Source organism: Mobula birostris, chromosome 16 (genome assembly GCF_030028105.1).
Source record: "Mobula birostris isolate sMobBir1 chromosome 16, sMobBir1.hap1, whole genome shotgun sequence".
NCBI classification, from domain to species: domain Eukaryota; kingdom Metazoa; phylum Chordata; class Chondrichthyes; order Myliobatiformes; family Myliobatidae; genus Mobula; species Mobula birostris.
The window spans coordinates 25,736,598-25,759,186 of NC_092385.1; the positions used below are offsets into that span (position 1 = coordinate 25,736,598).

General features: G+C 39.9%; 1 protein-coding gene across 3 annotated transcripts in view; it reads left to right on the forward strand.

The window, feature by feature from the left end:
* Window positions 1-17,027, forward strand: part of abhd6a (abhydrolase domain containing 6, acylglycerol lipase a) — a 92,066-nt gene extending 75,039 nt beyond the window's left edge. For all 3 annotated transcript variants that reach the window (XM_072280465.1, XM_072280466.1, XM_072280464.1), the window contains exons 7-9: window positions 9,772-9,826; window positions 13,243-13,343; window positions 14,792-17,027. In XM_072280465.1, the coding sequence (XP_072136566.1) occupies window positions 9,772-9,826; window positions 13,243-13,343; window positions 14,792-14,974 (339 nt within the window). In that variant the 3' untranslated portion in view covers window positions 14,975-17,027. The remainder of the gene's footprint in view (window positions 1-9,771; window positions 9,827-13,242; window positions 13,344-14,791) is intronic.
* The last annotated feature ends 5,562 nt before the right edge of the window (window positions 17,028-22,589 follow it).

A 22,589-nucleotide genomic window follows, 5' to 3' on the forward strand; every position in this document is an offset into this window, starting at 1 on the left:
CGAGTATGTAACATTCTCTTCACCTTTAGCATACCCCCACTCATGTGACTAGTTACCATAATACATATAATAAACACAGAATATAATGCAGATAGAAAACAGGTACATGGTTCCTACACCCCTCTCATCTTGTATCTGTGCCCTCTAGTTTAAGACTCCCCAACTCTCGTAAAAAGACTACAACCACCCACCTTATCCATACCCCTTGTGATTTTATAAACTTCTATGAAGTCACCCCTCATCGTCTTGCATATCCAACTTTTCCTTCTAACTCAGACCTCTAGTCCAGGCAGCATCCTCATAAATCTCTTCTGCATCCTCTCCAGCCTGACAATGTCTTTCAGAATCAAAATCAGATTTATAATCACTGACTTATGAGGTGAAACTTGTTTTATGGCAGCTGTATGATGCAAAGCCATAAAAATTACAATAAAATACAAAAACAAATTAGTACAAAAAAAAAGGAATAACAAGATAGTGTTCATGGACCATTCAGAAATCTGATGGTAGAAGGGAAGAAGCTGTGCATAAATTATTGAATATGGGTCTTCAGACTCTTGCACCTCCTTAATGGTGGTAATGAGAAGAGAGCACGCCTCAGATGGCGGAAGTCTTTAATGTTGGACGTTGCCTTCTTGATACACCACCTCTTCAAGATGTCCTCGACCAAACTGTACGCTATATTCCAAGTGCAACCTCACCAATGACCTGTTTAACTGCAACATACTGTGATGTCCCCACTCCTAAACTCGATGCCCTGACCAATAAAAGTCAGCTTGCTAAACCCTTTCGTCAGCGTCCTGTCAACTTGCACAGGGCTGCTTTCAATGAACCGTGCACGTGCACTCTGTTCCATAACACTTGTCAGTGCTCTGCTATTCACTACACAGGACCCACCCTGGTTAGCATATTCAAAATCCATCAGCTCACACTTGCCCAAATTGAAATTCATTTGCCACTCCTCAGCCCAGCTCCCTAACTGATCAAGACCTCTTTGCAGTTTATTGTCGCCTGCTTCACTATCAAGACACCCTAACTGAGTATCAAATTTCTGGTTTCTGAACAGACAATGAACCAACCTGTGATCACTACATCACTATCTTTGTTCTCTTTTTGCACTACTTATTTAGTTTAAGACTTAAACGTTTACTTCTCATGGTTAACTTGTAGGATTTCTTTATTATTGCACCATACTGCTGCCGCAAAACAACAAATTTCATGTCAAATGTCAATTATATTAAACCTGGTTCTTCTCTTGAAACTTGCCAATCCTGCATGCACACACACTTCCAGATCGCTTGCAGAATATTTTTAGTTACTCATTTAGAGACAACACACAGGATAGGCCCTTGCGGCAACTCCCGACAGACCCCATTTAATCCTGATCTAATCACAGGACAAAATACAATGACTAATTAATCTGCCCTGAACGTCTTTGGCCCATGGGAAGAAACTGGAAGACCTGGAGATAATGCATAACAGAGTTCCCAACATTGATCCTCCCACTAGTCAGAGAACCGACCTCCAGCCATCACCATGTCTCCTATTATTGAGCCATTTCAATCCACCTTGCTAGTTCCTCCAAATCCCACGTGACCTGACTTTTCAGATCAGCCTGTCAAAGGCCTCTTCATATAGATAACATCCACTGGTCTATCTTCGCCTCTCCCCTTTGTTACTCTTCGGAAAACAGACAGGACCTGTCACATACAAAACCATACTGATTATCCCTGATCGGGTCTTGACTATCCAAGTGATGGTAGATCTTGTCCCTCAGAATTCCCTTCAGTAGCTTCCTGAAACTGGAAGTCAGGTTCACCAGTCTGTAGTTTTGGCCTGTCCTTGTATCCGTTTTGAACAGTACAACAATATTAACCATCCTCTGGACTTTTGGAATTTTGCCTGTGCCTAATGATGAAGCCGATATCGCTATTGGCCATCTCCAATGGGATCCCACCACCAAGCACATCTTTCCCTCCCAACCCCCCACCCCCAACTTCCCGCTTTCTGCAGGGATTGCTCCTTAAGTGACTCCCTTGTCCATTCATCCCTCCCCACCAATCTGCCTCCTGCCACTTAACCTTGCAAGTGGAACAAGTGCTGCACCTGCCCTGCACCTCCTCCCTCAGTGTCATTCAGGGCCCCAAACAGTCCTTCCAGATGAGGCAACACTCCACATGTGAGTCTGTTCGAGTAATCTACTGTATCCAGTGCTCCCAGTGTGGCCTCTTGTATATCAGTGAGACCCAACATAGTTTGGGAGACTGCTTTGATGAGCAGTCCGTCAGAAAAGGTGGGATCTCCCAGTGACCACCCATTTTAATTCCACTTCCCATTCCCATTTCGGCATGTTAACCTATGGCCTCCTGTACTGCCACGAAGAGGCCACACTCAGTTTGAGGGGCAACACCTTATATTCTGTCTGGGTAGCCTCCAACCTGGTGGCATGAACATCAATTTTTTGGACTTCTCGTAATGACCACTTTCCTTCATCATTCCTCAACCCTGTGCCCCTCTCACCTCTCTCCGCATAGCTCCTTGCCTGCCCCTCGCCTCCCTCTGGTGCTCCTCCTCCTTTTCTTTCTTCCATGGCCTTCTGTCCTCTCCTATTAGCTTCCTCCTTCTCCATCCCTATATCTCTTTCACCAATCAACTTCCCAACTCTTTACTTCACCCCTCCCCGGTTTCACCTATCGCCTTGTGTTTCTTCCTCCCCTCCCCCCACTTCTAACTCTGACTCATCTTTTTTTCTCCAGTCCTGCCAAAGGGTCTCGGCCCAAAATGTCGACTGTATGCTTTTCCATAAATGCTGCCTGGCCTGCTGAGTTCCTCCAGCATTGTGTGTGTGTCACTATAAGGGCCTCTGGGATTTCATCCCTGGCCTCCCATAAGAGCCAAGGGTGCATTTGGTCAGGTTCTGGGGATTTGCCCATCTTAATGTGCTCCAATGCTGCTATGCTTCCTTCTTCATAATATGCATATTATCCAAGACCACATTACTTACTACTCTAATTTCCTTGACATCTGTGATATTTTCCTTAGTAAACAGTGAGGAGAAATAGACATTGAAGATCTTGGGCATCTCCTGTGGTTCACATATAGGCAGTCCTGACAGCCTTTAAGAGAACCTAGTCTCTCTGGTCACCCTGTTAATATAACTGGATTATCTATTACGTAAGAGGTTAATATAACCTCTTGAACTAATCTTTAACCCTACCTGCCAAATCCACCTCATACCCTCTTTTTGCCCTCTTGATTTCCCACGTAAGCCTGCTCTTAAACTGCTTCTATTCAGCAAGGGATTCCTTTGTACCCAGCTGACTAAATACAATGTATGCTTCCTCCTTTTTCCTTACCAGAGCCTTGATATCTCTCATCAGCCAGTTTTGCCCCAACTTGGTATGTACTCTTCACCCTGACTGGAACATACTGCCCCTGGGCTCTTGATACAACCCTTTTAAAACCTTCCCACTTGTCAACTGTTCATTTGCCTTTAAATAGCGTCACCCAGTTGACCCCAGCTATTGCCTATTGCCATCAGTGTTGCTCTGCTACAGTTCAGGACTCTAACCCGTGGAGTTGTTCTACCTTCTCCATAACTATTTTAAAACTAATAGAAGTGTGGTCATTGGACCTAAAGTGCTCCCCAAATGCCACTTGAGATACTTGGCTTGCTTTGTTTTGGAAGAGGAGGTCCAGTATTGTTCCTTCTTGAGTAAGTTCCTGTATATATGACGTGAGGAAACTTGTCTTGGACGCACCACATAGGTTCCTTCCCGTCCAGGCCCTTTGCCCTCTGGGTGGCTGAGTTGTTACCAGGAAAATTCAGGTATCATATTTTCACTACCCTACTATTCTCATAACTATATGCAATTTCTCGAAACATCTGCTCCTCAAGTTCCTGCTGTTGGGAGGAATATATCCCTACCAAGGTGACTATCCCCTTCTTATTTCTGAGTTCTACCCAAATGGCCTCATTAGATGATATTTCAAGAACCTTCTGCGTTATATCCTCCCGTATCAAAAAGGGAGTGTCCTCTCCACTCCTACCTGTTCCTCTGTCATACCAAAACCTCAGCGTACTGAAACATTGAGCTGCCAGCCAGGTTTCTGTAATGGCCACAATATCCCAGTTCCTAGAGGCAATCCCTGCCCTCATTTTGTCTGCCTTAAAGTATGTTCATTGAAATCGATACAGTTTAAAGCTGTGGCCCTGTCTGCCTTTTACTGTCAACCTGGCTGTATTGATGTCTAGGCTCACACGCTTTGGTTGCTGCATTTACCCATCTTCTCACTGACTTCACCCTTCCCCCGCTGCCAATCTAGTTCAAACCCTCCCAAGTGACAAAGACAAATTTCCCAGCTAGAATATTGGACCCTTAGAAATAAATGGGTCAGTGTCTCAGGAGCAAGATTCTCACTGTTCCTATAATTCAACTGCTTAATATTGAAAAATCTGGATGTAAGAAAATTATTTAGCTTGTTACTTCATTGTAATTTCATATTATTTATGTCCACTGACAAAAAATCAGCTGATAGCAACTAAATGACTTACATGCAAACTGTTTTATCTGAAAGAGAATCTAGTGCTTTCCCGGCGTATGTAATGATAAACTCTTCTCAGGCTTCCAGCCAAGTACAGGTGTCGATTTATCTGACAACAGTAAGCAGTATCCTTTACATTTCTCATTACCACAGCAGTATATAATTAAAATATTGACTACACTTTGTTATACTCATTGATTACAACCCACATCCTCTACTATCAAATGAGCAATCACATCTGTGGTTTAATATTGTTTGTATCCATGCTGATTTGATGTAAATGTTCTCATGCCAGTTATCTCAATCTAGACAGCTTGTCCTCTATGCTCCCCCGCCCCCCCCCGGGTCCGCACAAAAATCAGGAAGAACAAACTAACCTGATTCCTCCTCACAAAAGCCAGGTTGTGCTGGCGTCATTAATTCTGACAGGAGACATTGCAGAGGAATCTGCGGGCCACGAATTACTCTGACCCATCTGCCACACTGTAAATAGTTCCATGTGGAACACTGGTCTTAGAACAGTGCTGTAATCGTTTTTCTTTTAAAGGAAAATGTAGAGATACATCATGATAGGGGTAAATAAAAATAAGAATACATTAATATGATTAACATTTCAGTGGCTTTACCATCGTTGAATACTAGGTCACCATTGATCAGCAGTTCATGGTGAGCCACATGAATACTTTGACAGTGAGAGCAGGTCAGAGGCTGGATGGCCTTTGCGAGTGGCCAACGCGCCAGAGCCTTTCCACCTTCTTTGGGGCACATGTTAGGAGTTTGGGGGGGGGAGAATACTCTCCACATTTTGGGATGAGTACATCTGCAGCAACTCTCTGAAGAAGCTTGACGCCATCCAGTACAAAGTAGCTAGACTGATTGGTGACTTGTCCACCAACCAAACATCGGTTTCCTCTATCAGCAGTGCACGTATCTGCTGTGTGTACTTTCTACAAAAGTATGTCTGCTGTCACATCATCTCCCAAAACTGTAACCTCTGCCTTCAGTTGCATGGAATTCCTTTGTGATCCCCTCCTAGTCATGCTCCATTCTTACCTGAGGATGCATTACCATTCCTCCTTCACTGATCTGAATGATGGAACTCCTGCCTCAAATGTATTGTGACATTAACTTTACCAGGAGGACTGCAGCTGTCCAGAAGGAGCCTCACCCTCTCCTTTCAAGAATTAGACATTGGCAGGAATTGAGGATTTTGCCAGGAATGCTCAAGTTCCAAGAATAGACAGATCAAAGTGTTTGCTTTTATATTGCAAATTTTCCTAAGAAGCTTCTTATAGTTACTTGGAATTTGAGGAATGGTGATGAGGTTTAGCTGTGGGTAGTTTTACATCAGAGTGGGTCTAACTTTTATAAAATAGCATACAAATACTTTTGTGCATTATTTCCTGTTGACGTAAGTATCAGATCACAAACTCGATTTAAAACTTAACAGTAGGATGCGTCTGTCCACATCAGTTGTTTGTAAGTTCCTGGCATCATGGAATTAATGAGTGGCCTTAACATCAGCATGAGTAATAACAGTGGAAAATGTGAGTCTTATTTTCCCAACTTGCAGTGCCTTGTAAAAGTATTCAGCCCCAACCCTTTGTTCACACACATGAGTATTACAAGGGATTTTGATCAATTTAACTTTGTATTTTTATTTGATAATCACACGCTCCTTTTTTTTCTCAGTAGAGCCCAGAAACAGAAAATTGTAAAGCATGAAAAACTAAAAATTCAAAACTTAAATGTCAACAGTTCAAAAATATTTATCCTGCTTTGCTTGGTACTTAGTTGAACCACCTCTGACGGCTATTGCAGCCAGTAGTCCTTTTGAATAAGTTTCTATTAGCTCTGCACAATGTGATAGAGAAAGATTTGCCCAATCATCCTTGCAAAATTGCTCAAGCTGTACCACATTTGTTGGGGAGTGGTGGTGGACAACAGTCTTGAGGCCTTGCCAGAGATGTTTAATCGGGTTAAGGTCAGGACTCTGACTGGGGCCACTCAAGAACATCAATTTTTCTTCATTTGAAGCTACTCCATGGTTGCTCTGGCTGTGCGCTTTAGGTTGTCTTGAAAGACTTAACTTTCTTCCCAGCTTAAGCTTTCTGGCAGATGCTAGCAGGATCTCTCTGTATTTAACAGCAGTCATTTTTCCATCAATGCTGACCTGATTTCCAGTCCCTACTGTTGAAAAGCATCCCCGTATCATGATACTACCTCCACCATGCTTCACAGTAGGGATGGTGTTACCAGGCTGATGCACAGTGTTAGATTTACACCACATGTACTGCTTAGTGTTGAGGCCAAACAGTTCCACTTTAGCCTCATCCGACCACAAGACCTTCTTCCACATCTTTACAGTATCTTCTATGTGACCGTTTGTAAAGTCTTTACAGGCAAGGATATGTTTTTTTTTAGCCAGGGCTTCTTCCTTGCCACTCTTCCATAAATGCCCTTTTTGTGCAAGGCCTTCGAGATTGTGCAGCCATGAACTTCATCTCCAGTTACAGCTACGAACTTCATCTCCAGTTACAACCACTGACTTCTGCAGCTCAGTCAGAGTGACTGTTAGCATCACATTCGCCTCTCTTACAAGTGCTATCCTTCTCTGACAACTAAATTTAGAGGGGCGGCCTGACCTAGGCAGTGTGGCTGTGGTTTCATACTTTTTCACAATGGACTGCACTGAGTTCTGAGGCATGTTCAGTGCCTTTGAGATGTTCCTATTCTCTTCCTCAGATCTGTGCTTCTCTATTATAATTTCCCTAACTTGCCTAGAAAGCTCTTTTATCATTCTGTTTTGATCTGTTAAAAATCTACCATACTGTTGGACCTTACAGAGAGAGGAGGTATTTATTCCGATGATTCTCCAATTTTCTACATCAACAAATTCGGTGAATTGGTAAGGTAATATACAGTATTACACCTGAGGAACTTTAACATAGTAACACAAAGGGGATGTAATGCTTTTTCACGCTCACAATTTTGGTTTTTAATTTTTAGTAAATTGTTCACAAGTTTTGGAATTTTTCTTTTGATTTGACGTGATGCACAATGTTTTATAGATTTGCTCAAAAATTCCTACTTCAATATGTTATAAATTTAGAAAATAAGATGGTAAAATGTGAAGATAGTTGTTGGGTGGGGTGCTAAGTACTTTTTGAAGGCACTGTAACAGCACAAATACTTGCAAGACTTAAAGTTGAAGTGTCAATGATGTGCTCTAACTTTTATGCACACTGTTTTCCAAGTAAAATTATCCAGCACTTTTCATAAACCTTTAATCTCTTATCTAAAGAGTAAAACAAGTACTGCATAAACTCACTGGAAACTTAGTAGTCAAAGCCACTGATTTACATTGCACCATTAATTCTGGCTACTATTCTGTAAGTACCATGTATGGCTTCAACATCACGTAATAATAATTGAATTTATTTACAGGGTATCATAAAAATAAATTTCTTTCAGAAGGAGTGAAATGCCTATTTCCCCATCTGTAAAATTGCCTAACTCGGCCCAAGCCTGAGTTCATATGCTGCTAAAACCATCATCTGCATCTCAATACCAATGAAGATGACCATTCCAAAGCAACTCCATCAATACCAATGAAGATGACCATTCCAAAGCAACTCCATCAATACCAATGAAGATGACCATTCCAAAGCAACTCCAGTTACCACTCCTCAATTGGATGTAAACTTGGGGTCATCCAAAAACGTCCTTATCCCAAATAGTCATGAGCTTATATCACTTCTGTAAAGCTGACGTCCATTGATTACTGATTAAACAACAACTGTTTTATACTTGCTACCCTTATTTTCACATCTGTGGTGGCATGATAGTGTAGCGATTAGCACAGTCACTTTACTAATTGGGGTTTACTGCCTGCAAGGAGTTTGTACGTTCTCCCCATGACTTTGTGGGTTTCCTCCAGGTTCTCTGGTTTCCTCCCAAATTCCATAGTGAGTTGTAGGCTTGGTGCCAGAAGCATGGCCCCCTGCACAATCCTTGGATTGTGTTAGTTGTCGACGCAAAAATGATGCATTTTAATGTACATGTGACAAATAACCCAATCTAATTTTTTTTTAATTTCTTGTCCTTAAATACTGCCATCTACAGTTCTAATAATGGCCAGTTGTTTCTAAGTTTAATCATTTCACCTTTGGTTGCCATAGTTTCAGTTGCTAAGGCTCTGACCTTTGGATTTTTCAACAGAAACTTCTCTGTCTTATCTCCTTGTAAGATTTCCTTTAATCTCCCTCTTTGCCCATCCTTTTGGTCATCTACCTTGGTGTGAATACAGTTTGATAATACTACTGCGAAGTAACTTGGGACAGCTTGTTACATCATAAGTGCCATACAAATATGTTGTTATTTTTGCTATAATTTGGAATGAAACAGCCAATACATTCTGCATTGCCTTGTACAATGCAATCGGTGTTAATTATCTATCAAAATGAAACCATGTAATTAAAAAATCTCACAACGGATTCTTTATGAAAACTGGCATTTCTTCTTGAAGCTCTGAAAATTCTTCATATAGAACAAACACAAATGCTTTCGGAGAGAAAATGGACCATTTGAACGTCTGACTCTGGTTTTTGCAATGATCCAACTATCTGCAAAGAACATTTTTGAAACGTTTTAATGCAAAAAGCTGCACAAATATTGGGGAAATTTTGATCAAAGTGGCTTTGAGATATGGGATGATTTATTGAACACTATAGGAAACAACATTTAATTATGGCTCTAAATAGGAAGGAAATGTTTGCTGATGATAGCACTGGATAAGCCTTTTTCATTAGTGAGTCACGAACAGAGAAAACGTCAACCCAACCTTGAGATTAAAAACCGTTTATACAAAACAATGGCTTTTGTGGAATATTCCATCAGGAAAATCTTGTAATTTTAGAGGTTTAAGTTTGGGATATAAACAGGATCTCAGCAGGTTGGAAAACAGAGTTAATGTTACAAATCCTTGATTTTATTTTGAACTTGTTCAGAGTTATTAATTGTAAATACTACTGTTCTTCAAGGAAACTTAACAGCCATTTAACTAGAGGAATGAAAGTACACCAAATAAAGATAATAATGAAAGACATAAAAGCCAGGCTTACATTTGTCAGCTTCTGAAATGGATATAGGTTAAATATAAAACTAGGATTCAATCTTAATTGCAGAATGTACACTCGATCAATTTATTTCCCTTGGTTTTCTTAGATTCTTCAGGGTCTTGTGGATGTTCGACTGCCTCACAATGACTTTTACCGTGAATGTAAGTTTTTTTATATATAAATGCAATGTGCTGCACAATAAAAATAAATTTGAAGCAACAGTTGCTTAAGATTAGTGGAGTAAACAAGCATCAGCAATACTTCATTATGAAATAGTACTTAGGATTTTGTTGAGTGGTTATGTAGTCTGCTCTTTATGTATTGGGACAAGCCTGTATTCACTGTAACATTCTACACTAAATTACTATCCATTGTATACCAAGAAGTCACCTATATCAGTAACTGCCACATCAATCAAAGTGATTCCCATTCATAAATGTAACAAAAATAAAACAATATACATTATATATATTTTGGATTCCAAAATATTTGGGCCATTAGATGATCAGGGCAGCTGATTATTTGGGACAGTTCTTGAAGAACAAAAACTAATCAAGGAAAATAGCCCAGATTCCCTTGATTTATTTGGCAAACTATGCCACATAATTAGGCCATGAGACCGTTGCCAAAGTTTCTAATTAGCATCCGTTGCATGCACTTGTGTGGGTGCTAAGCACTATAATGTGCTTAGAGCGAATAGTTTTTAAGCAGCGTTAGTTGCACGTGTTTGTGTTCAAAATGGAGTCATTTTTGTCACTGATAATCGTCAAGAAATAAGCAGTAAGACAATTTTAGAATTGCTTTACTCTGCAGTTTCAAGCATTCAGGGTTGGAGGTGCCAGAGGAGCCAGCCTGGGTGCAGACTGCGTTGCTGCCTGCTACTCAAAGGCTTCAGAGTTGCTGCACCAAGGCGGCGTGCAGTGTAACTGTGGGTGATTGTCGTGGATGTTTCTCTTGCGATCGCAAGATCCTGTTGGATATTGACACGGTAAAATGCTGTAGGCCTGTTTCCCTTGTTTGGCAGCACGAGAGGCGGCGGGGAAGCTGCGTAGCCTCGGTTATGGCAGGACTAGGCCTCAAGCCACAGGGTCGCTGCTGGGGCAGTCCAGGAGAAGAGACACCGGAGGTGGTGCAGCATGGTGTCAGTGCTTGGGAGACCGTTTCACTGAACACCTACGCTCTGTCCACCAGGGAAAGCAGGATCTTCCAGTGGCCACACATTTTAATTCCACATCCCATTCCCATTCTGATATGGCTATCCGCGGCCTCCTCTACTGTCAAGATGAAGCCACACTCAGTTTGGAGGAACAACACCTCATATTCTGTCTGGGTAGCCTCCAACCTGATGGCGTGAACATTGACTTCTTTAACTTCCGTTAATGCCCCTCCACTCCTTCGTACCCCATCCCTTATTTATTTATTTTATATTTTTTCCCCTTTTTCTCTCTTTTTTTTCTCCCTCTGTCCCTCTCACTATAACTCCTTGCCTGCTCTCCATCCTCTGGGCTCCCCTCCCCCTTTCTCTCTTCCTAGGCCTCCCGTCCCATGACCCTGGCCCTTCTCCAGCCTCGTATCCTTTTTGCCAATCAACTTTCCAGCTCTTGGCTCCATCCCTCCAGTCCTGTCTTCTCCCCTCATTTCGGATCTCCCCCTCCCCCTCCCACTTTCAAATCTCTTACTAGCTCTTCTTTCAGTTAGTCCTGATGAAGGGTCTCGGCCGAAACATTAACTGTACCTCTTCCTATAGATGCTGCCTGGCCTGCTGCGTTCACCGGCATTTTTTGTGTGTGTTGCTTGAATTTCCAGCATCTACAGATTTCCTCATGCTCAGTTGGGAGTTGGCTTTTCCCATCCATGCTGCCCTCCAGTGTTTAATCGATGGAATGACAGGCTGGATTGCAGTGGCTGCCCACTGCCGGAAACTGTACCATCAATCTGCGGGACGTGTCGCTCAGGGTTTCAGCTACATATGTGTTTTTTTTTCATGACTTTTTGCTCGCTATTTTGAACATGCTGTGTATGTTTCACACCTTGGCCCCAGAGGAACGCTGTTTCATTTGCTTATTCATGTATGATTTAATTAAGCTGGAATTTCATTTGAAACAATTTCACTATTTCAGTGAAGAATTTGAAGGTATCGACAGTCATCTTAAGTGTTACAATTAAAATGAAGATTTGGAGGCCGCAATGATCGAAAGCATTGTCTGAAGGCAGTCCACTCTCTGCAGTAGGTGCCTGCGCTGACTTTACTCATTGACAGTCATCAGAAGAACACAGCAGTATGTTGGCCGTCCACCATATCTGGCGAAGACAGTGAAACCTGCTGTATGGGGAAGAGTTTTTAAAGTGGAAATAGGGTTGTACTGGGACAGTTCCACTCTCTTGACCTCGGAAGTTCGGATCCAGTAGTATGAGTAGTCGTCACAGACTGGGCTCTTCCTTGTTGCAGTGGATGACCATGCCGTTCGCTCTCCACGAAGCATTGCGGGACAGCTTTCTTGCTGGTTGAACTTCACTGTTACTCTCATCTGCCCAGTCTGTCAGAGCTGACTTCACATGCTAGTCAGGCGCGTTGCTCTTTCAGCGGGGCATGGGGCCCACTGGCTGCACTCATCTGGTTTTGCCCGCCTGCCAAAGCAGTGTGCCAGGGTGTGGCCACTGTCACGTGCAAGTGGCTGCTTTAGAGCTGCAGGTGTCCGTTGAGGTCCAAAGGTGAGTGAGCTACCCTGGGATGGACACGACAAGCCCCTTCAGCTGAGGTGCTACCTCTCCCAGGACACCTGATACAGGGCAGTGTACAATGGATGATTCCTGTGTCGATAACTGCTAGAAACTAATACGCAGTTTAACAGTTTTGTAGGAGCATTGGTGGTGTTCTGATTTGTTCTATACTTAATTTAAATACATAATGTGTTACTCAGTTAAAGTTATACTTTTTTTTAGTATTTCCATGAAACTTCAGCTAATTGGGGCAGCCACATAAAATTAACCATAATCAACTTTATTTGAATGTAAGAGTTTTTGCTAAGCTATCAGACTTCTCTATTGTTATATCTGGTATCTGACCCTAATTCTATGCCTTCCTAAAGTTGTTTACTATTTACTTTGTTCTAAGAGAAAATTTCAGTATTGTATTCTCCACTCAGAATCATAAAATCATTTAATACTAAGAATTAATTTATACCCATTGGTTCTTAGGTATATGGCTTCTGATCCTTCCTTGATCAGCTTAATGTGCATTATCTGTAACTTGTGCTTTGCTCGTTGATCAACCCTCTATCCCTGCTAGTACGTTAGTCCTGCTTCAGCAAACTGTGCACCAAATGCCATCTGCTAGTAGTTAATTCTTGCTCTTGCTAATTAATGTGTTTAACGTTTTCGTGTGGGAGTTTATGAGAATATGAGCTGGTAACAGCACAATGAGGATATCCAGGCATTCTCAGTCTTAAAGTGAATACTGTGTTCAATTGCTTGCTGTGTCAGTTAACAGACTGAACAGCTTTAAAATGACCAAAACAAAGGCTGAATTAAAGTTTGTTCAACTTTTTCCAATTCTGTTTCCTGTAACTATGCACAGTATTTCTGGAAATAGTTAGAAAGAACTCAAGACAAGCTTTACAGGAAAACATGAACCTAATCAAAGTTCCAACTCAAGTCATCTGGGGAAAGCAGGATCAGGTAAGACGTATGTACATATTTACAGTATGCTGGATGAACTCAGCAGGTCGGGCAGCATCAGTGGAAACAATCAGTCGACGTTTCGGGCTGGAACCCTTCGTCAGGACTGAAGAATGAAGGAGGTGGAAGGATTTGAAGAATGCTTGTAGGTTCAGTTGAAAGACCAGTAATTTGAAAGACAAAGGGGTGGGGGAGGGGAAGCATCGACGTCATAGGCAGGAAAACAATGGGTAGTAGAAGAAGTAACCTACAAGCATTCTTCAAATCCTTCCACCTCCTTCATTCTTCAGTCCTGACGAAGGGTTCTGGCCCGAAACGTCGACTTATCGTTTCCATTGATGCTGCCCGACCTGCTGAGTTCACCCAGCGTACTGTAAGTGTTGCTTTGATCACAGCATCTGCAAATTATTTTGTGTTTACATATGTGCATATATTGTAGCTATTTATATCTGACCACATATATCATAGTGTTAACTATTGGCATAATATCTTGACAGCTGAAAGTCTGAATTTAAAACGAATTCTTATGCAGAAGATATTGGAGCTATTTTTTTGAAGGGGGGGGAACCCTCTCACTTGGCTAGCAGTTTTCACACCAAAGAGATGTTGCGAGAGACACACACAAATGCTGGAGGAACTCAGCAGACCAGGCAGCATCTAAGGAAAAGTGTAAACAGTCAGCGTTTCAGGCCGAGACCCTTAATCAGGACTGGAAAAAGAGATGAGAAGTTAGAGCAAGAAGGTGGTGGGAGGGGAGGAAGAAATACATGGTGGTAGGTGATAGGTGACTCTAGGAGACGGGGAGGGGTGAAGTAAAGAGTTGGAAAATTACTTGGTGAAAGAGATAAAGGGCTGGAGAAGGGGGAATCTGATAGCAGATGGAAGAAAGGAAAGGGGAGGAGCACCAGTGGAAGGTAATGGTCAGGTAAGGAGATATGGTGAGGGAATGGTGGAATGGTGAAGGTGGGGGACATTACCAGAAGCTTGAGCAGTTGATGTTCATGTTATCAGGTTGGAGGCTACCCAGATGGAATTATAAAGTGTTACTGCTCCTACCTGAGTGTAGCCTCGTCACAGCAGTAGAGGAGGCCATGTTGCAAGAGTCACAGCCAATCTACACATAGCAATGTTCTAGAAACAGCAATAAGAAATAATCTGTTTTCATAATATTGGGTTAGGCACTGGGAAAACTCTCCTGCCTGAGGGCCAATGAGCTTTCAGCTGTATGTGTCAATTGAAAAGGAGCATCACCTGACAATACCGTACTGGAATATAAACTTAATATTTACCTAGAGCTCAACAATGACATCGCTATGGATAGAATAAACGTTTGCAGGATCAGAGAATAACTTTGAAAATCAATTTGGGTTAATATGTTAAATAAGAGATCAATTATTTTGCATTACTTTGCATTAAAGATTCTTGCTGTTTATCCCTCATGTGGCTAGGTACTTGATGTTTCTGGAGCTGGAGTACTTGCTGAAAATATTCCTGATTGTAGAGTGGATTTCTTGGAAAACTGTGGTCATTCTGTGGTGATGGAGCGACCCCGTAAAAGTGCTAAACTCATCTTGGAATTTTCAACTTTTCTGCAAAATAGAAGATCTGAAAGCAATAAGAAATTAGCTTAACATTTATACTTGGAAGCTGCATTGCTGTGGATTGAAAATAAAATGTGATGCTATAACACTTCCCAAGAAACACTTATGATTGGAATGAATGTTAATAATTCCAAAGTATTAAAAGCATAATTTTATAGTGCTTGATGGCGCATTCAAAATATGTTAACCAGGTTTTGAAAGACTTAGAGCACTGTTAACAAATAAAAGCATCCAGTATATAAAGATTAACTAAAATCTAAGAAAACACAAATTTGTCCAAATTTCCCTTGCTTTCTCAAAATTTCATTTAAGCATTTTTAATTATGCCAATTAACAGTAGTTACAGTAATAAAAGTTTTACAGTTTTTCTGGTTTGACCTGATTTCAGACATGCTTAAATTATTATAATACGTTAAATAATTTATATTTGTTATAATTATTAATATTATTTATTAATTTCTTTTGACTGCTTTGCATTGGTTTAAATCAGTAGTAGTTCAAATAATCCTTCCAAAAAGCAACATTGCTATCAATATTATATAGTGCAGGTAGTCTTGTAGTTTTAATATGGAATTGCATTGTGTTGGCACCTTTAGATAAAAAATGCTCAGAAATTGTTGGTAATGGCTACTACAATGACATTTTATTTCAAACATAGTGAACCTAATATTTCACATGAATATCAACTAAAACAAATGCAAAAAATCCAGAGAATGATAATTTATATTAATTTTGTTTTCACATTGAATAAATACAAAGGTATTACACAAACATATTCAATTTGATATTGAAAATTCAACTGGGCAATGTCTTAAGTAGATAAAGCAACAAAAAACATTTTAATTTAAAGTTTAATCTTACTGTTTTGCTTAACGTATGGTTTCTTATCAGTAAGGAAGATGCTGCCCTTGTTCATTGTCTAGACTTCAGCTATCCTCGACCTAGTTCTGCTAAAACATTGTTGAGTCTGTGCTATCTCCAGAGCTTCTATTTCAGGATAATGTTTTAAGAAAGAGTATAGCTTGTGGACTTAATGCTGTGTACAGTTATGAGCTGATAGGCATCCTTGCAGATGGAAAACTTTAATCATTACTCAAATAGACAATGGCTGTTTCCAGAAATTGATAATATGCTCTCATTGTTATTTGCTTTAATCTGTGAATGAATTATGAATTCTGTGAATTCTATATTATTGTAATTATACTTAAAATCTGTAATGCATAAATATTGCATTGAGAGAATATTAATTTTATAATCGTGGGGAAAAATAGCTCAATTGTTCCAGATGTCAAATGCTAGAATCCCATTGGGGTTCAAGGATGCACCAAGGCATTTTAACCGTACTCTTACTAGCCAATTAAGTTTGCCTCCAGTAATTGGAGATGTTGCACTAACGTATGGATCATGACTGTGAGTGTTTCTAAGAGGCTGAAGTAGCAATAACCATCATGCTCCATTGGAGATTACTAATGCTTAATAGTTATTCGTGAATATGCTTTCTGTCTTGAACCTTGCTATTTGAAATAGTATGAGACAGATGTGAAACTAAAGAGGAGAAATCCAATTTATTGCGAATAGTTATTAATGACTCTGATATACTGTTTGTCTGTAGATATTTTAAGATCAAGGCAATCACTGCCTGGAATAATGTAAGCTTCACTATGAAAGCTACCCTTACTTAAAGCATTATAGATGTTACCCTTTTATCTCTATAACCAAGATTTTGATTATAATACTCTTTTTTTCTCCCTTTTGCTTTTGAAAAGTTAAATGAAATAAATACCATTTACTGCTCAGTAAGATGACTACAAATGATTACAAATATGATTGAAAGTCTGAGCCCACTTAGTCTATGAGAACATATAGCTATGGAAAAGAAAGTGTCCTGTAGATATTATTCTCTAAAGTTGATGCAGATGATTGCTTGAACTGCAGAAGCTTTGCATTTTCAATATTTGTTCGGCTTAAACTTGATTATTGGGCTTATAATCTACAAAGTAAATGCATGTTTCACTTGGTTTTATTTATAAAATTGTATAATAATTAGATTTAATAATAAAATGATTAGATTCTACTTTTAGAATTATTTCCTAGTTAAAAATGTTTTTAAAAACCAGTTAATTGGTAGTTGTTCATAAAATTTTACTCTGTTGGTGAAGAACCATCCCATAAGGTTCTGCTGAATAGTTGCTATTGTGTATATTGTAGATTTGTGAGTAAAATCAACCATAAATTTACTTGTTCAAAAATAGCTCCACCTTCTAGAATAATCTTACAAGTGAAAAATATTTTTGTGCCAGCAGGAAATAAATGGTTCCCTGAAAACCCTGGTTCATTATTTTATCTAATACTTCAGTACATGTTGCAGCTGTTCGTGTTTTGGATATCTTAACTGACCCTTGATTTATTTAGATATACTCCATCATAGAACAAAAAATAATTGATTATAAAGAAGGCTGTAAATAAACTTTTTTTTACCTCTTCCATTTTGGCTGCATCCAGTTAAGATTGATGTATGGTATCCAATTTGCATGTATTAGACAAATAAAAAATAACAGAGCAGATATCTTCTGACCTTATTCTAACTATGCAGAACTCCTTATGTAATTCCCAAATTATGTCTAATGATATCTTAATAAAGACATTCTTTCAGGACAATCTGATTCAAAGATTATATGAAATCATGATTTCCAGTTTTTCAAGATGCACTCAGCCACAAGCAATTTCCACAGCCTCTGTAGGTCATGCAAAGTAAATGGGAGAAAGGGAATTTCTTCCCACAGAAGCTGTTCGACCCGCTAAGTTTCTACAGTAGGTTGCTTGTTGCTCCATGTCCCAGCATTTGCTGTATCTTATGGCTCTCTGAAGCTGCCACGTCCTGCATCAGTTTTTTATTCATTTGTATACTATACTTAGTGTCAAGTAATTTTGTTGATGACAATAACACCTATGTGAAATTACCAGCCAGTTCTTTTGTATTGCAATAGTTAAGTTGCAGACTAAAAAATTCAACATGTAAAACTGCTTAAAAAAATGAAAGGTTGATTTTTATGTCTATTTTAAGATGACACAAGACTGAAAAAAGCTGAGAACACTTCACATGAGACGTAAAAAGTTCAAAGTAAATTTATTACCAAAGTACATGTATGTTGTTTTCTGTTGGGCATTCTCAGTAAATCCACAATGCATGGTAGAATCAATGCAAAATGAGAAAATGTGCAGATGCTGGAATCCAAGCAATACACACAAAACGCTGAAGGAACTCAGCAGGCCAGGCAGCATCTGTGTTAAAGAGTAAACAGTCAACGTTTTGGACCCTTAGTCCTGATGAAGGGTCTCTGCCCGAAACTACAACTGTTTACTCTTTTCCATGGGTACTATCTGGCCTGCTGTGTTCTTCCAGCAATTTGTGTGTGTTGCTAGGATCAATGAAAGACGGTACCCGACAGGACAAACAACCATTGTGCAAAAGACAAACTGCAAATACAAAAAAAAAAATCAATAAATATTGAGAATGTGAGGTGAAGAATCCCTGAAAGTGAGTCCATAGGTTGTGAGAATAGTTCAGAGATGGGAGAATGAAGTAGCACAAAGTTATTCCCCCGGTTCAAGAGCCTGATAGTTAAGAGGTAATAAATGTTCCTGAACCTGGTGGCGTGGGTCTTGAGGCAATTGCATCTGGGAACAAAGACACTGTAGAGAAGTGTAACTAATCTTTTGTCTTCCTTCATAATAGAAAGCACACAAAGCCTAGAAATATTGAAGCTGAACAGATATTATGTGAATGAGGAGCCAAAACATTAGCACTGGTTTCAATAGTAAAAAGAATGTATTAGACAAATTAATGGAATCGAAAGATAGTAAACCCTAAGACTTGTTGATCTATTTTCCATTTTTTTCCCCGAAAGATGGATGAACTGGGTTGTCTCTTCCAAAATTCCATGAATTCTAGAACAGTGCCCTGATATTGGGCAGCAGAATATGTAGCTTCATTATCTAGGAAAAGAGCGATAGAATGGAAAACTACAGACAGGTTTGCCTAATATCAGCTGTAGTGAGAAAGCTGGGCTCAAATTTTAGGGAAATTGGCAACAGGGCACTTGGAAATTAATATATTAGAGTCAACATAGATTTATGAAATGGTTATTTCACCAAAAGTAATTAAACAATTAGAATGCATAATATTGTGAGTATATACTGATTTGGAATAAGAGTTGTTCATCGGGGTTAATCCCACGTTTGGTGCTGGGGTCCCAGATATTCACAATCAATATTGATGTATTGAGTTTTTTCCATTATACAAAGCTTGGAGCAGCATAGGCTGTGAGAAGGATGTGAGGAGACTTCAGGGCAATGGAGGCAGATTAAGTCAATGGGCAGGTGGAACTTAATGTACTATGATAAAAGAAATATAGAAAGATGAGGTGTTTTTTTTAAAAAAGTACTGCAAGATCTGGATGTTCTTGTACATGAACCACAAGAAATTAACATGCAGATATACTTTTTTAATGGTTAATGATCTGGATAACATTGTACTCAAATCAATGAGTGTTAACATACAGGTTCAGCACAGCACCAATGCCATATTCACATTTGCTGATGACACCACTGTTGTAGGCCAAATCCAAGCTGGTGATGAATCAGCATATAGGAGAGAAATTGAAAATCTGGCTGAGTGGTGTCATAACAACAACCTCACACTCAATGTCACCAAGACCAAGGAGAGGGAAACCAGAAGTCTGTGCACCAGTCCTCACTGGAGGATCAGAGGTGGAGAGGGTTAGCAACTTTAAATTTTTCGGTGTTATGATTTCAGAGGACTTGACCTGGGCCCAGCACATACAGTAAGTGCAATAGCAAAGAAAGCATAACAGCACCTCTACACCCGTAGGAGTTTGTGGAGATTCAGAATGACATATAAAACTTTGACAAACTTCTATAGATGTGTGATGGAGAGCATATCGATTGGCTCCATCACAGCCTCATATGGAAATACCAATGCCCTTGAACGGAAAATCCTACAAAAAGTAGTGGATATGGCTGAATCCATTAAGGGTAAAGCCCTGCTCACCCTTGAGCAAATCTATATGAAACACTTTTGCAGGAAAGCAGCATACATCATCAGGGACACCAACCACCCAGGACATGCTGTCTTCTCATTGCTGCCATCAGGAAGAATGCACAAGAGCTTTAGGACTTGAACCATCAGGTTTAGGAATAGTTGCTACCCATCAACCATCAGGCGCTTGAACAAAGGGAATAACTTTCTTCGACTGCACTTCCCACAACCAATGTACTCACTATCAAGGACTCTTCATCTCACGTTCTTGATATTTATTGCTAATTTATTTATATTATTGTTTCATCTTTTTGCATTTGCATAATTTGTTGTCTTCTGCACGCTGGTTGAAAGCCCTAGTTTGGTGGTTGTTCATTGATTCCGTTATGGTTACTATTCTATAGATTTGATGAGTATGCCCACAAGAAAGTGAATGTCAGGCCTGTATATGGTGACATATATGTACTTTGATAATAAAATTCTTTTTGAACTTTAATTAGGAAGACAAACACAATGCTGGTCTTTCTGATAAGTGGATGTGAATAGCAGACTTGTAAAATCATCGTGAGACTGCAACTGGAATGGTGTGTCCATCTGATTGATATATATATATATATATATATATATATAATATGCTATTTTTAAAGAGTTTATAAAACAGATCATCTCATCAAAACAAACAAAATTCTTATAGAGTTTGACAGGATGGATAAGGATCTGATTTCCCCTCTGGGTGGGTGTCGAGATCGTGAGGTCTATGTTCTATGCTTAAGAAGCCGGTGGAGATCCAATTGCTGAGTTTATGCAAGTCAAAGATTGATGGATTTCTAAATTGTTATGGAATAACATAACTTTGTAGAAAGAATAAAATCATGGACTATTTTCTAAACAGGGAGAAAATTCAAAAATCAGAGGTGCAAAGGGAATTGGAAGGCCTCGCGCACGATTCCCTGAAGATTAACTTGCAGGTTGACTTGGTGTTCATCACCAGGTGCCGTGCCCAGTTTGAGCTTTGACTGCCATGGCCCACACACTCCTCTTTCAGGTCAAGTGGATCAATTCATTTCCAGCTCTCTGGCTGCTGTCTCCATCATCATTTGTCTTTGTCTTCCTCTTGCTTTCTTCCCTTCAATCTTTCTCATAGTTACCATGCATTCTAACTCCTCTTTCCTAATCACAGGTCCAATGAAGTTATGTTGCCTTTTCATGATCTCATACATTATTTCTCTTCTTGTGTTTGCTCTGTTTATGACATCCTCATTAGATATTCATTTCGTCCATGATATTCTTTGCATCCTCCTCAAAAACCACATCTCTGCTGCTTCGATTCCTCATGTTACTAGATATTGTCCAACATTCTGAGCCATATAACTTAACTGGATAAACGTAACATTTCAGTATCTGAGGCAGGTTGTCATGCCTAGTTTAGTATTGGTCAGTATACTGTTCATTCTCATAAAGGTGTCTTTTGCCATCCCTATTCTTCTTTTGATGTCGAAGTTGCACCTGCCATCTGATGTCACCCAGCTTCCTAAGTAGCAAAAGTTCTGTACTTGTTTTATGTCTTCCCCATTTATTCTCAGCCTGCAGATACTCCTTTTTGGATATTTGGACTTGGTAGTAAGGAAGGCGAATGCAATGTTAGTATTCATTTCACGAGGACTAGGATATACCATAAAACCAAGGATATAATGCCGAGGCTTTTTAAGGCATTGGTCAGATCACACCTGCAGTATTGTGAACAGTTTTGGGCCCTTTGTCAAAGAAAAGATGGGCTGGTATTGGAGAGGGTCGAGAGGAGGTTTACAAGAATGATTCTAGGAATGAAAGGATTAATGTGTAAGGAGCATTTGATTGCTCTGGAACTGTACTTGCTGGTGTATGAGAATGAGGGGAATTTCATTGAAACCTAACAAATATTGAAAAGGCAAGTTCAAGTGGATGTGGAGAGGATGTCTCCTATAGCAGGGTAGTATAGGACCAGAGGGCACAGCCCTAGAATAGAGGGACCTCCATTTAGAACAGAGATTTGGAGGAGTTTCTTTAGCCAGGGGGCAGTGAATCTGTGGAATTCATTGCCACAGATGGGTGTGGAGCCCACCTTATTGTGTATACAGTATTTAAAGCAGATGTTGATAGATTCTTGATTAGTCTGGGTGCCAAAGGTTACAAGAAGGCAGGAAAATGGGGTTGAGAAGCATAATAAATCAGCCATGACGGAATGGTGAAAGAGATATGATGGGCCAAATAAACAAATTCTGCTGTTGTGTCGTGTGGTAGGAGTTCAAGAAAGAGGCACGTGTTAAAGGTCAGTCAAGAGCTTACTGAATATATGAGAATGCATAAGGAGTCACATGACATTCCCTTATTTATTATTGATCCCCGTGAACTACCAAAAAATAGCAGCTTTTGCCAAATAATGTCACAATCCACTCCTCATAAAGAGTTGTGGTTATCTTCCAGTTTGCTTTTTTCCGGAGAACCCTTGTATTTCACATTGTTAACATAGGCATTTATGGGAGCTTGCCATGTATAAATTGATTGCGGTGTTTCATACAACACTAACTAGAACTCACAATAGTTATC